We start from the raw sequence: 13,797 nt of genomic DNA on the forward strand, positions 1-13,797 counted from the left end.
ATAAACGCAGATTTAAAAAAAAAAATATATATATATATATATATATATATATATATATATATATATATATATATATATATATATATTGATTGATTTGTTTTTTGTTTCAAAGAAGAGGCTTAAGAAACATGCAGCCAAACATGCATAAAAAAGAATAGAAAAATTAAACACTTTTTAAAATATGGCTTAATGCATATTTTCTTAAAGTACATAAATGTTTTTCTTTCTTTCTTAATTAAAAAAGTGTAGTTTCTAACAGATAGATTAATCGGTTTACTGATTGATCTAGAAAGAAAATTTTGCATTTAATTTTAAGTTCTTTTGGATTCTTTCCACGAAGGAAAAAAAAACATAGATAACGACTTTATCAGAACAAATTGTAACATCAGTTAACTCTACAGTCTTGTATCTCTGCGCAGGAACTCCATAATGTCTCCCATAATGTGACCATAAAATGGTCGCAGAAACTAAAAACTTTTCGCACTACTTTCTTCTCGATAGATGGCGCTAAAGTCACAGTAAACGAGCTCAACAGTCCGAATCGTTGTAGAGAATCGGCTCGTTCGAACGACTCGTTTATTGAACCTCTTCAAAGACGTGATTCACTCATTCTTTCCAGGTAAATTAAGTGTTCCCAGCGGTATTTTAATTTACGGTTAATAGGTTATTATTTTGTAAATTATATTACTGCTTATCACTGTTGTCGATTAGGTTACTATAGATCACGTTTGTGTATTGTAACAATTTTGTCAACGCCACAATTAACGCCATTACCGAGATTAATACCGTTGATCAATCCCATGCATTCGAGTGATTCGCAATTCCTTGTGAATCATATTAACCGAATCGTTACAAAGAATCTCTTCAAACGAGCATTCAAGATTCCTTCAATGTCATCTAGGCATAACAGACGTGAAACGTGTGCTAATAGTAACGTATCTACGAGTTTGGACAGTCAGAGTTCAGTAGCTTGCGCTAATGTCACACCGAGGGAGCTGGAGAGTTAAATAAGATCTGTTTCTAGTTTCCCGTGTGACCGAAGAAAAGGAGGAGAGGACAGTTCCGCCTTATTCACCTTGTCACGAGAGAATTACTGCACGTCAGATCCTGAAAAAAAACAGACCCTAATCTATTTACTAACACTCACGTTAGCGGCTCGAGTGTGTTTATATTCATGCGTGATTGCTACAACCTACGTATCTTTGTTTCTAAGGGCGTTTATGCGTATTAATTACCTATGTGCAACTTTTACACCACATTCATCGGAAATTGCAGCAGGACACGCTGAGCGCGCGCTGCCAACTCCCTGATTAACTTCCCGCGCGCGCTTGTGATTTTCATCAACTCAGGAATTATGGGATGCTGCGGTAGCACACAGGTAAGACATCATAAAACACAACAAATACATCGAGCAAATGCATGCGGATTGGAGTCTGGAAACTTTTTGACTTGAACGAGTACATGCACTGCATGAAGTTACGAGTGCAAGAGCGCAACCCTCACATTAAAGTCACTCATATACAAGCAAGGGTCTTATAGATTTATAATTAAGAAAGATGTGTGCTTTATACAGCGAGCTATTGCTCCTATCGCCTTTATCACATCAAACTAAAGATAAATGAATGCAGAGCTTTGTTTGTCAACAGTGTAAAGCTCATTTCCGGTAGCATGATGGTGGCTGAACACACCCAGGGTTACAGGATTAGTTTTGAGTTGACAAAACCAAACCGGTCCAATCCGGCTTTGTTGGTACCATGAAGCCCATCATCAACTTTCTCTGTAAACTCAGGTTTAATTCTGAGTTAATGGAGTGCACATGAAAGTGTGACCTCATTAATGAACAGCCAATCACATGCCTTGAATCTGTGATTCACTTCTCACGAGAGAGTCACTACCAAAGATTACAAGATTGAAAAATATGAAGACACATTTACAAGATGACATGATCTATACATGAAAGAGGGAAACTTAAAAAAACATCATATATATTCACGTTTAAAGCTATTATTATAAATTATCTATATGTTTATATTAATTTAATTTTTTTCTAATAATTATTATTGAACTAAACTTGCTTGTGTAATGGATTAAGGGTATAATAATTATATAAATCATATCAAACAATTATAAAAAAAAAATATTCATCTGTAGAAATCAGACAATTTTATCTTTAAAATTGTTTTACTATGTTGCGTCCATTAGCGTCCTTTAATTTGGAGTCAGAGAAACTGGGGTAGTGGCTTTATTGCATCAGACGTGTTACTTTGCTTGATGCTGATTGGTCAAATTTCAGTTTGAGATCTCTAAACCAGAACATAACATAACAGAGAAGTAAGTACTATGGTGATTAACACCACTAAAAGCCAAGCCACTTTCATGGTACTAAAAACCCAGGATTGGTGCAAACTAAACTGAAACTTACCTGGATAGCCAGCTAAACCAGCTTCATGGTACTGGCCCCGGGTTTCACTGAGAACAAGTCCGGTGTGTTCAGACAGTCCCATTCACTCACTACGGTGCTTTCCTACTGTTTTATTCCTGCTTTGTGCTGCTGAACTTTTCCCAAGTATCCCCAAGATTATAGGATAAAAAAAGAAGCTTACAATTTTGGAAACTGCGACTGGTTATTTTTATTTCAAAACATATTATAATAGTTATAGTGAATTAAAATAAAGTTGAAAAAAAAAAAAAAAAAAATATTAGATATAAATAAAAAAAGTTAAATACAATTTTTAAACGTTACCTTTGCAACTTACTGAAATAAAACATGTTTAAGTTGAGTACTAAACTACTAAAACTAACAATATATAGACATAATTAATAAAAACAAATTAATAAATGAAACAAAAGCACAAAAATTTACCAAAACATACATGAGCACATAAACACACACACACACACACATATATATATATATATGTATACTTGATCCACACAAAAAAATTTCTTTATGCATGCATGTGTGTATTTATTTAGCTATATTTTTATGTTAAAAGAGAGTTTGTATATGTCAACTATGTCAACTTCCCTTTACAGAAGAGCCGCGAATGGAAACCCTTAGAGCAGAGGAAGTGCACAGATATCCCATGGCTTCTTCTGTTCATCCTCTTCAATATCGGCATGGTAGGAAATACAGTTCACATATTTAAAAACAAAATTAATTTTAAATTAAGTGTATTTAATTAATTTGTTAAACTTAAGTACTTGAATTAAATGGACAGCATGCTGTCTGTTTTATATGGTAAAAATACCTTTATTTGTGACCCTGGAGCACAAAAAACAGGCTCAAGTCTCTGGGGTTTATTTTTAGCAATAGCCAAAAAAAAAAAACATTGTATGGGTCAAAATGATCTTATTACGTTTCTTTTATGCCAAAAATCATTAGGATATTAAGTAAAGATATTTTGTAAATTTCCTACCATAAATATATCAAAACTTTATTTTTTGTTTAGTAATATACATTGCTAAGAATTCATTTGGAAAACTTCAAAGGTGATTTTCTCAGTATTTAGATTTTTTTTTTTGCACCCTCAGGTTCCAGATTTTCAAATAGCTGTATCTCGGCCAAATATTGTCCGATCCTAATAAACCATACATCAATGGAAATATTATTTATTCAGATATTCAGATCAAATCTTCAAAAAACCAGTTGTGTCCCATGTGCTGATCATCATCTTGTGTTTCTGTGGCAGCTCTGCATCTGTGGCTTTGCCATTGCGACAGGGGCTGCATCCAGACTCATATCAGGGTACGACAGCTACGGGAACACCTGCGGTCAGAAGAATGCCAAAATCCCGGGAATAGAGCTCAGCGGCCTCGACCACACCTCCAGAAAGTATGTGAAGAAACACAGCTACCTCCTCTGGAGGGTTTCACAAGTGTTGAGTGACAGTTTCTTCAATGGTTCTGTCACAGGTATGTGTTTTTCCTGGACCCCTGTAACATCGACATAGTGAGAAGAAAGATTCAATCTGTGGCTTTGTGCGTCTCGAAGTGTCCAGACACCGAGCTGAAGACTTCTGAGGATCTCGTAAAGTTCTCAGAAGTTAACGGTGAGCTCAGTGTTGTCACATACGGCTGGAGGCCCTCGAATGTGATTCCTGCCTAATGGGGTTTTGTTTTTCTGTGTTGTTTTCTCTAGGATCTAATTTGTGCTCCTACGATGTACATCTGGACTCGTATTCCTCTGATGCTAATATGGGTACAAAATGTCCAAAACTTCCGGTCTATCCAAGGTAGTCCATGTATTTATTCCATCTGTGTTAGTTAGGGGACTGTAAGATTTTTTTTTTAGGAATGTTTTTGAAAGCAGTCTTTTCTGCTTAGCAAGGCTGTATATATAAAAAAAATTATGTAAATTTATTATAATATTATAAATTAGAATATTATAATTTTATATGCTTTTAAAATAAATTATAAAAAATATATATATTTACAAGAAAATACTAACCCCAAACCTTTAAAATGTAGTGCAGATATAAAGATTATTTAAATATTACTGTTTATTAAAATATTTCCACAAAAAAAGCCACTGACTAGAGATGGCAAGTTTCAAATCATGATTCACAGCTAAAATAAAAACTTTTGGGAATTTGAAACAATTTATTTCCACCCAGACATCCAGCGATGAAAACAAAGGTTTAGCTTGATCTTTGGTTTGTAGGTTTGATTAATTTCTCTTCAGACTAACCTATATTCTGTCTTTTTTGGGGGTTGTTTTTTGTGTAGTGCATCCTTACCAGTGTTTCACCGCTGTGTGCCAGTTGACATTTCCTGCTACGCCAGGTTTGCCGAGGCCTTCATCACTTTCGTCAGTGACAACAGCGTGGTGCACAGAGTCATCGCTGGAGTGATGACATCCAAAGATATCATCATGGGCCTGTGTCTGCTCGCTCTCGGTCAGCTCATGACACAGCGCTCTTCTCATCAAAACATCAGACATCATATTTTTAAGCAGTTTACTAGTTCAATTTGAATATATATATATATATATATATATATATATATATATATATATATATATATATATAGCAGGGTTTAAAGCGTCGTTCTGTCTCTGCTCTGTGCTGCAGTTCTGTCTCTGATCCTGATGGTTGTGATCCGCTACATCTCTGTGGTTCTGGTCTGGATTCTCTCAGCCGTTGTGGTGGTCGGGTCAATTGGTGAGACTTCAGTATTTAATTTAGATCAATGACAGGGCCATGGGCCGCTGTCCCGCTGCAGATGTGTGAAACAGTGCTGTGTTTGTTGCAGGTGGGACTGGGATCTTGTGGTGGCTGTATGTGGATCACAGTAAATCTGTGAATGCCACTCGACCGGCTCTGGAACTGGAGGTGGCCGAAGACAACCAGAAAGCCCTGCTCATCTACGCCATCGCTGCCACGGTCTTCACTGTATGTTTGAAGTCACATGCTACTATATAAACTGCCAAATTAGAGTACCGTGGAGATATGTAATCCTGAATAACGGCGCTCCTCAGGTGATTCTGCTGCTGCTGATGTTCTTCATGAGGAAGCGTGTGGCGCTCACCATCGCTCTGTTTCATGTGGCTGGTAAAGTGTTCACCCATCTGCCTCTGCTGGTCCTGCAGCCCTTCTGGACCTTCCTCACGCTCATGCTCTTCTGGGTTTACTGGATCACCGTGCTCCTCTTCCTCGGTTCCGCAGGTCTGTCAGAGCAAACCAATGAAGGTCTGGGGTGGGCCGCATTTCTAGGAGTATTCATATGTGTATATATATATATATAAATATATGTATGTGTATATATATATATATATGTATGTGTATATGTGTGTGTGTGTGTGTGTGTATATACATGTAATTTATGTGTTTGTGTGTCTTTGCAATTGCAATCAAAAATACTTAATATTTTTAATATTTTTTATACTTAATAAACTTAAAATATAATAATACTGCTTTATTATTGTTTTTTATATATATATATATATATATAATGTCAGTGTTATAATGAGTACATAACATTGATATTGATTGAATATATTTATATTGTTTTTAAATAAATTATAAAATCACATATTACATAAATAACATTTATGTATATTTGCATATTTATTTTTAAATATTATTATATACTCTTGTTTTTAAACTGTGTGTGTGTGTACAAATTACCATTTAATTTTTTTAAATGTGAATAATTATATAAAAATGTATTGCATTATGTGTGTGTATATATATAATATTTTATTTTTATCGTTTTTTTTTAGAATGGACAGTAAAATGAATTAAACTTACTAACTCTAATGGCATTTTGCTGAAGTTCACATCTGAAAAGCTATTAAAAATGTATCTTTTTCTCAAAGCCGTCCAAATGATCGCTGTAGTCACAATGTGCTTATTTTATCTCATAAGAAATATTATCATAAATATCTCACAAACATTCATTATATTCCCCAGCCTCATTGAGATGGCTGTTGTATTATATTTCAGTGCTTCTCCAGGAAGTGTTTGAGAGCTCTGTTTTCCTCACAGGAAGTCCAGTGCAGAATAACCAGACGGGTCTGGTGGAGTTTCGAATGGACGGGCCGCTGCAGTACATGGTGTGGTACCACGCCGTGGGCCTCATCTGGATCAGCGAGTTCATCCTCGCCTGTCAGCAGATGACCATAGCCGGAGCGGTCGTCACTTACTACTTCACCAGGTAAGAGGTCAAAGGTCATTCACGTTCCTCCACCTGTCCATAAAGGACAACGCTCTATGGTTCTACTGGTTTCTCTGTCTGATTGTAGAGATAAGTCTCAGATGCCCTTCACGCCCATCGTGACGTCCGCGCTGCGTCTGATGCGCTATCATCTGGGCACCGTGGTCAAAGGAGCCTTCATCATCACTCTAGTGGAGATTCCCCGCCTCATCCTCACCTACATCCACAGTCAGCTCAAAGGAAGAGTTAGTCACCGTCAAATAGAAACCTTTTCTAACATTATGAATATATCTTTACTTGCATTTTGATCAATTGAATGATTAATTAAAGAGCTGAGACTCTTAAACTTGAGCTTGTTTTGTTGCTGTAGGAAAACGGCTGTGCGCGCTGCATGCTGAAGGCTTGTATCTGCTGTCTGTGGTGTCTAGAAAAGTGCCTCACTTACCTGAACACGGTGAGTCTTATGGCACAAATATATGAATTAATTTGTTTTCATTTGATACGTTAATCATGTGGCTTTTCTTCAGAACGCATATACGGCAACGGCCATCAACAGCACCAACTTCTGCACGTCTGCGCGAGACGCTTTCATCATCCTCGTGGAAAACGCCCTCCGGGTGGCAGCTATCAACAGTGTTGGGGACTTTGTGCTGTTTTTAGGAAAGGTATGTGCAACTTCCCTTTATACTGCGGAGAAATCAGTGTTACTTTAGTAAAGATTTATATACTGTTTATAGTATTTATTATCATTTTTGTTTTCATTTGCATTATTTTCATTGTAAATTCAGTTTATTTTAGGAAGGTTTTCACAATTATTAATATATATTCCATGTTTATTTTAAGAGTTTTATTTCTATTTCAGTTTTGTTCATTTTAGTACTTACAGATATTATTTCAGTTAGTTGGCAAGGCATCATGTAGTATTTTCGTGAAGGATTTATTTTCCCCATTCAATTTTTTTATTTATTTTTTTATCTAAGAATTGTTCTATCATTACACTTAAATTTCAGTCCACAAAAAACATTTTAATCTGAGTTATCATTTATATCCTTAGTACAAACGTGGGACAATTTATGTGCTAAAGATCCCTAAGTGATAAGCCTGGTCATTGTTAACTAAAACCAACATTTTGATACTTGAAACAAAATATAAATAAACAAAAAATAAAAATGAATATATATATATATATATATATACTTCAGCTAGTTGTTAAAGCAGTATCTCCAATTTTTGTACTAAAATGACAAAAAAAATGAACTAATAAATAAAAAAGCATTCTATATAAAATAATAAAATGACAAATGTTACTAAAATTAAACAAAAAACAAAATAGAAAATGTAATTCTGTAATCATGTAAAAATGTAATCATTTTAAAAATGGTGTATTAATGATGCTAAAACAGATTCCAGAAGGTCTAAGAGTTGTTTCTTGTGTCTGGAGGTGTTGATAGTGTCGTGTACAGCGTTTGCGGGCATCCTTTCACTGAACTATCAGCGGGAATACACCGTCTGGGTGCTGCCGCTCATCATCGTGTGCGTCTTCGCCTTCCTGGTGGCACACTGCTTCCTCTCCATCTTTGAGATCATAGTAGACGTTCTCTTCCTCTGCTTCGCCATCGACACCAAGTACAACGACGGCAGCGCGGGCAGAGAGTACTACATGGACAAGACCCTTATGGTGAGCGAGTTACCCTTTAATTTCCTCTTGAGTATTGTGTGGTTGTATGTCACATTAAATATGTTATTGGTGTCAATCTGTGATCATTCATGTAGGAGTTTGTAGAAAACACCAGGAGAGACACGGAGCGGTACAGCAAAGTAGAAGGAGAGAGTCGGGAAATGAAATCCATGGTGAGTTTAAAAGAAAACATTTATTATTGAATTTTTTTTTCAGGTTTCTCATTATTTACTCACCCTCATGTTGTTCCAAACCTGTCTGAGTTTCTTTCTTCTGTTGAACACAAAAGATATTTTAAAGAATGTTGACGGTAGCCATTGACTTACACAGTGTGTTTTTTTTTTCGTCCATACTATGGAAGTCAATGGCTACCGTCAGCATTTTTCAAAATATCATCTTTCGTGCTCAACAGAAGTAAAACTCATATAGGTTTGGAGCAACAACATGATCATTTTTGGGCCAACTATGCCTATTAGACTTTTGGAAGTTGGAGATTCCAGCAAAACAAGCACGGAATTAAATTCACGTTTCTTTACTCGTGTCGTTTATTATATTTCAGACTGGAGGTACACTGGCTTGATGAAGACCAGCGCTGTATTACATCAACTGACACGCCTAAAAAGTGCTACTGAGATGCACAGAAGCTTCTCTTCAGGGAATTCAATGTGACAGACATCTGTCATCATGACTGCAGGGCATTTGACATTAGAATAGCTCCAGGACAGTGAGCTGGGTACATGCACAAAACAACAACAACAACACAATACTGGATGTGTGCATTGCTACTATATCTGCTCCTAAAAAAAAAAAAAAAAACTTGCATGGAAAAGACTTCAAAGGATGAATATTTGCAAGTTATTTTAAAATAAAAAGGTAGGAGCATAAATATCAGGTTTTTTTATGTTTTATTGGGGTAGTCGATTTTATACAGAAGTTATGGACTAGCAATAGTATTTTCGATATTTTGGTTAAAAACACACTGTCGTTATCTTCTGCTTTAGTTGTCTTACTTAATTTTTTAAGATGCTTTTGTATTTTATCTTATGTCCTTTGATTTTGAAAGATTTTCTTTTGTAACGGATGTGAAATACACTCCTGTCTGCAACTGTCAATGTTTTTCTATGTACGCAATATTATTGGATCCCCTCTCCTTGGTTTCAGAGCAGCTGAATGATTCCTTGAGTGTGATTTTATTATTCTACAGTAGTTCCTGCCTCTATTTGCTCTGATGATTTTTTTGTACAGCAGTATTTTACAAGCAAAAATAATTTGTTCTCAGCTTCTAAATGAACATCATAATGATTTTCCTCATGCCAATAAACTGAAGTGTGTAATTTATACATCACAAACATCACTAAACAGAATTGCAATCTGTTTGTTCAAGAAAAACAAGACTGTGGATGGCCTGTTTGTACCAGCAATCAAGTTATTTGTGTAATTCCATTTAGTGCAGAAATTACACTTTAGCTTCAATCAATTGAAGTGTGGGTGAAAGGAAAATGTACTTTTAACTACCATCTTTAAACACTCAATAAAACCAGGATTCAATGGGCAGTTTACCAAATGAATTGTAATTTGACAGACGTTTAACAGATTTAAGAAGGCAGGTGAGTTTTGAGATGTTCGTTTAGTTTAGGTATCGTGGGCTGCTCTTTATGACACAAGTGAGAGCTCAGAGGCAGCTTCAGTAATTCACTAGTGCCTTCTTTCACTGGCACTTTCCCATCATGCTCCAGCATCGCAGTGACATCTGTGGAAAGATAAACATGAATTATACAGGGAAATGCTTGTATCTAAACAACTTTTAGAGGTTTTTTTTTTCAATTTTTTTAATAAAGGAATAATCACTCAAAAAGGAACACTTGCAGAAAATGGACTCACTCTCATGCCATTAAAGGTGTAGACGAATTGTTCTTAGGAATGGATTTGGAGAAATTCAGCACTACATCCCTTGCACTGCAGTGAATGGGTGCCATCAGAATGAGAGTTCAGACAGCTGATAAAAACATCACAATAATCCACACCACTCTAGTCTACCCATTAACATCTTGTGAAGTGAAAAGCTGTGTGTTTGAAATAAATCTATTATTAAAGACATTTCAACTTTGAACCATCGTTTCGGGTCAAAATACAAGTCCACAATTACCCATAATAATGCTTCCTTTCAGTCACAGTGAAAAAAGTCCATCCCCTCTCACATCGAAATCCACCCACATATTCGTTTAGAGCGGTTTTGGACTGTTTTCACCTTTAAACAGAGCTTGACCTGTGCAGATTTCACTCAAGATTCAGACGAAATTATTATTTCAATGGAGAAAGCTATATTATGGATAGAGGATTTGTAGTTTAGCCAGAGGAAACAGTCTGAAATGACAAGCATCTTAATAGATGTTCATTCTTACAAACATGCACCTTTTCACTTCATACGATGTTAACTGATGAAATAGAGGTGTGAATTACTGTGATGTTTTTAATCGGCTCTTTGGACTCTCATTGTGACGGCACCCGTTCACTGCAGAGCATCCACTGGTGAACAAGTGATGTAATGCTACATTTCTCCAAATCTGTTCTGATGAAGAAACAAACTCATCTACATCTTGGATGGCTTGAGGGTAAATTGTCAGCAAATTTTCATTGTTCAACTATTAAAAATGATTACATATTGATTAAAGGACTACAAAGACAGTTATCTTTAATTATGAAAAACCGTCTGCTTTTGTGTATACTGTACCTCAAGACCTCACAAAATAGTCAGTAGTGAAGGAATTCCAGTTTCTTGTTCTTCAAACACGGCAAGTCAAAGTCTTGGCTGATTACGTGCAGGTGGACATGACTGAAAAGAAATAAACATCCTAAACACTGCATTCACAACAAACTCCGCCCTCCCCGCATCAGCAGCCAATCAGGACGCAGATATCTGTACCTCATGCTGGGGATGGCGTGATATCCCAGCCGGAAGCGCAGTTTGTGAGTGTCAGGGCACTGCTGCAGGATCTGATCTCCCACACGCTGCATGTGTTTGAGCAGCTCCACGTGCTCCGAGCGCTGAGCCTCCAGACTGGAGATCGAGTCCCACAGCAGCACCAGCCAATGGTATCGCGCCTTTGGGCGCTTGTCCTTGATGACCACAACCCTGTCATCTTTATACACCGGGGGATAAAAACAGGTAGCTGTTAATATATTTAAAATGTAATTCATTTCTGTGATGCGCAGCTGAATTTTCAGCATCATTACTTTAGTCTTCAGTGTCACATGATCCTTCGTAAATCATTATGATATGCTGATTTGATGCTCAAGAAACAATTATTATCAATGCTGCAAACAGTTGTGCTTTTTAAAAAAAAAAAAAAAAAAAAAGGATATTTAATAAATAGAAAGTTCAAAAGAACAACATTTGGATGAACAACATTTAGGAATCTTTTGTAAAGATGTAAAGGTCTTTATTTGTCAGTTTCAGTATTTGATTCATAGGATAACAACTTATACCTGCATCTTAGGGTCCTGCATTGACACTTTAAGCCCTTAGCTCCAATGGCCAGCAGATTCCTGGGAAACAAGAAAGTTTGCGGTGTTAAAACAGAAATTCAAAAAATTAATATAGACCTTCAACATTTCTCTAAACAGCTCCAAAACTTTGTTTTAAGTTTAAAAATAGGCACAAATATAAGTACAATACAAAACTACGCACTAAAAGTCCTTAATTACAAGTATAACTATCATAGAATTTGAATTTTATTGGCAAATTACTGAAAACTCCCGACCAAATTTAACTCACAGGTTTATCAGATCCAGATGGCAGTGTCTTTTTTGGGGGAGGCGAATCGTATGGCACTCTGTGATGGTCTGATGGTCTTCCCTCCATGGGCTCTTTTTGAAGGTTTGCTCAACTCTACTCATAACATATGAATGACAGTTGTGAACATGCTATCAAATGTTAAAAGTATTGCTTTGCATTACTTTGTTATATAATTATAAACCCCCCTTTGGTTTTTTTAGTGGAAATAGTGTGGAAATCTGATTTGATTATTTTAAAACAGAATTGTCCTGTGCATGAAGGTTTGAATTCAACATTTTAGTCTACTGCACAAAACATCTGTTTGACTGAAATTATGTTTCTGATTTAAAATAATAATAATAATACTGAGATAATACACTGGGAAAAACCTGTGTTTGCTTATTTGATGACACTGTACCTGATTCCACAACCACATTGTCCACATTTGTAGGATTGACACCCAACTGTTAAAAAGCAAACAAACGGTTCAAACATGCAATTTTATAATTTACAGATTTCCTTAATATTAAAATATCTATTATACCATACAATGTTCTTTTAATATTTTCTATAATATTCTAGCATACCTGTTTAACAGTGATAAATCATCTGATGCAATCATGTCTCAATTTAACTGCAAGAAAATAAAAACGCATTAGTTTATAAGAGATCTCTCAAGTGCTCTTATAGAAAATCACCTCAACCTTGTTCTCTGGAGCACTTTTTGTCTTTTATCTTAGTTTCAGGCCCTCGCCCCAGAGTCACGGACTGTTGGTGATGAAGCTGCATGGGTTTATGTGAAGAATCATCTTCACTTACTAGTAAGCACACAGGCATCGCCCTGAAAACATGGAAATAAAAAGTTTGATTCTTTCGTCAAACTAAAAGCATACTCTGTATAAAGTGCTTCTCTAAACTCAGCATGCACCTATAACTTACCTGCTAGTGTAATATGTATAATAATATAACAAGAACAGAATGTGTTGCAGATGAAAACAAAACACAGGGAGCTAAACTCACATGACGCACGATCTTCTTCATGGACGTCAACTAACAACAGAAGCGCAAGGACTGCCACCTAGCGGTCAAATACAGCGCTGGCCTCACACTAGAGGGGTGGGCGTATATTTACATAAACTACATCAAATATATTATTGTTTTTTTATATAGAATAAAGTGTCTTACAGTGTTAACAATATTTTACTGTAGCATGTTACATTCAGGGTAAGGCATAGGCCTCCACTTAATTTTCTAACAAATGACAAAATAAAATCCCGCCTCAGACAATTCGAAACAAAATGGCAAAAACTGAATGATGCTGAAATCCTTTTTAAATGTTGTTTTAATTGAACATCTTTTCTACAATGAATGAATAATCTATTGAATAATATTTTAATTAGGCCTACATTAAAATATACACAAATGCAGATTTTTTTTAAGGTTGCTCCAGGTTTTGTGACTCAATCTCAAACTCTCAAATTGATAAATATTACATATTATAACATTACATGTCGATCAACCTCCTTAAACCTTTGCTTATATTTTGATTATTTGTAAGCAGTTTTTAAATTATAGGCTATTTATATAAATATTTCTTTATTTTCTCCTCAGTGTATGCTGCTTGGCTTTTTTGTGTTTGGCAATGATAATAACTGGTTGTTATTTAAAGAGGTTTAACCGAGATTTA

The 13,797-nt window shown here is 35.8% G+C and overlaps 1 protein-coding gene and 1 pseudogene across 1 annotated transcript; one reads left to right on the plus strand and one right to left on the minus strand.

Annotated features, from left to right (window-relative positions):
- Positions 1 to 882: 882 nt before the first annotated feature.
- On the plus strand, positions 883 to 9,875 carry LOC132144016 (choline transporter-like protein 1). Its single transcript, XM_059554714.1, has 16 exons — positions 883 to 1,378; positions 3,037 to 3,123; positions 3,693 to 3,835; positions 3,916 to 4,052; positions 4,142 to 4,235; positions 4,729 to 4,898; positions 5,073 to 5,162; positions 5,254 to 5,393; positions 5,480 to 5,666; positions 6,489 to 6,657; positions 6,746 to 6,902; positions 7,028 to 7,111; positions 7,185 to 7,322; positions 8,099 to 8,335; positions 8,431 to 8,508; positions 8,895 to 9,875. Exons 1-16 carry the CDS (start codon positions 1,355 to 1,357, stop codon positions 8,913 to 8,915), a joined length of 1,956 nt encoding a protein of 651 aa, XP_059410697.1. The 5' UTR covers positions 883 to 1,354; the 3' UTR covers positions 8,916 to 9,875.
- Positions 9,876 to 9,880: 5 nt separating this feature from the next.
- LOC132144017 (aprataxin-like) lies at positions 9,881 to 12,947 on the minus strand (annotated as a pseudogene).
- Between the last annotated feature and the right edge of the window lie 850 nt (positions 12,948 to 13,797).

The sequence above is a fragment of the Carassius carassius genome, chromosome 7 (genome assembly GCF_963082965.1).
Source record: "Carassius carassius chromosome 7, fCarCar2.1, whole genome shotgun sequence".
NCBI lineage: Eukaryota > Metazoa > Chordata > Actinopteri > Cypriniformes > Cyprinidae > Carassius > Carassius carassius.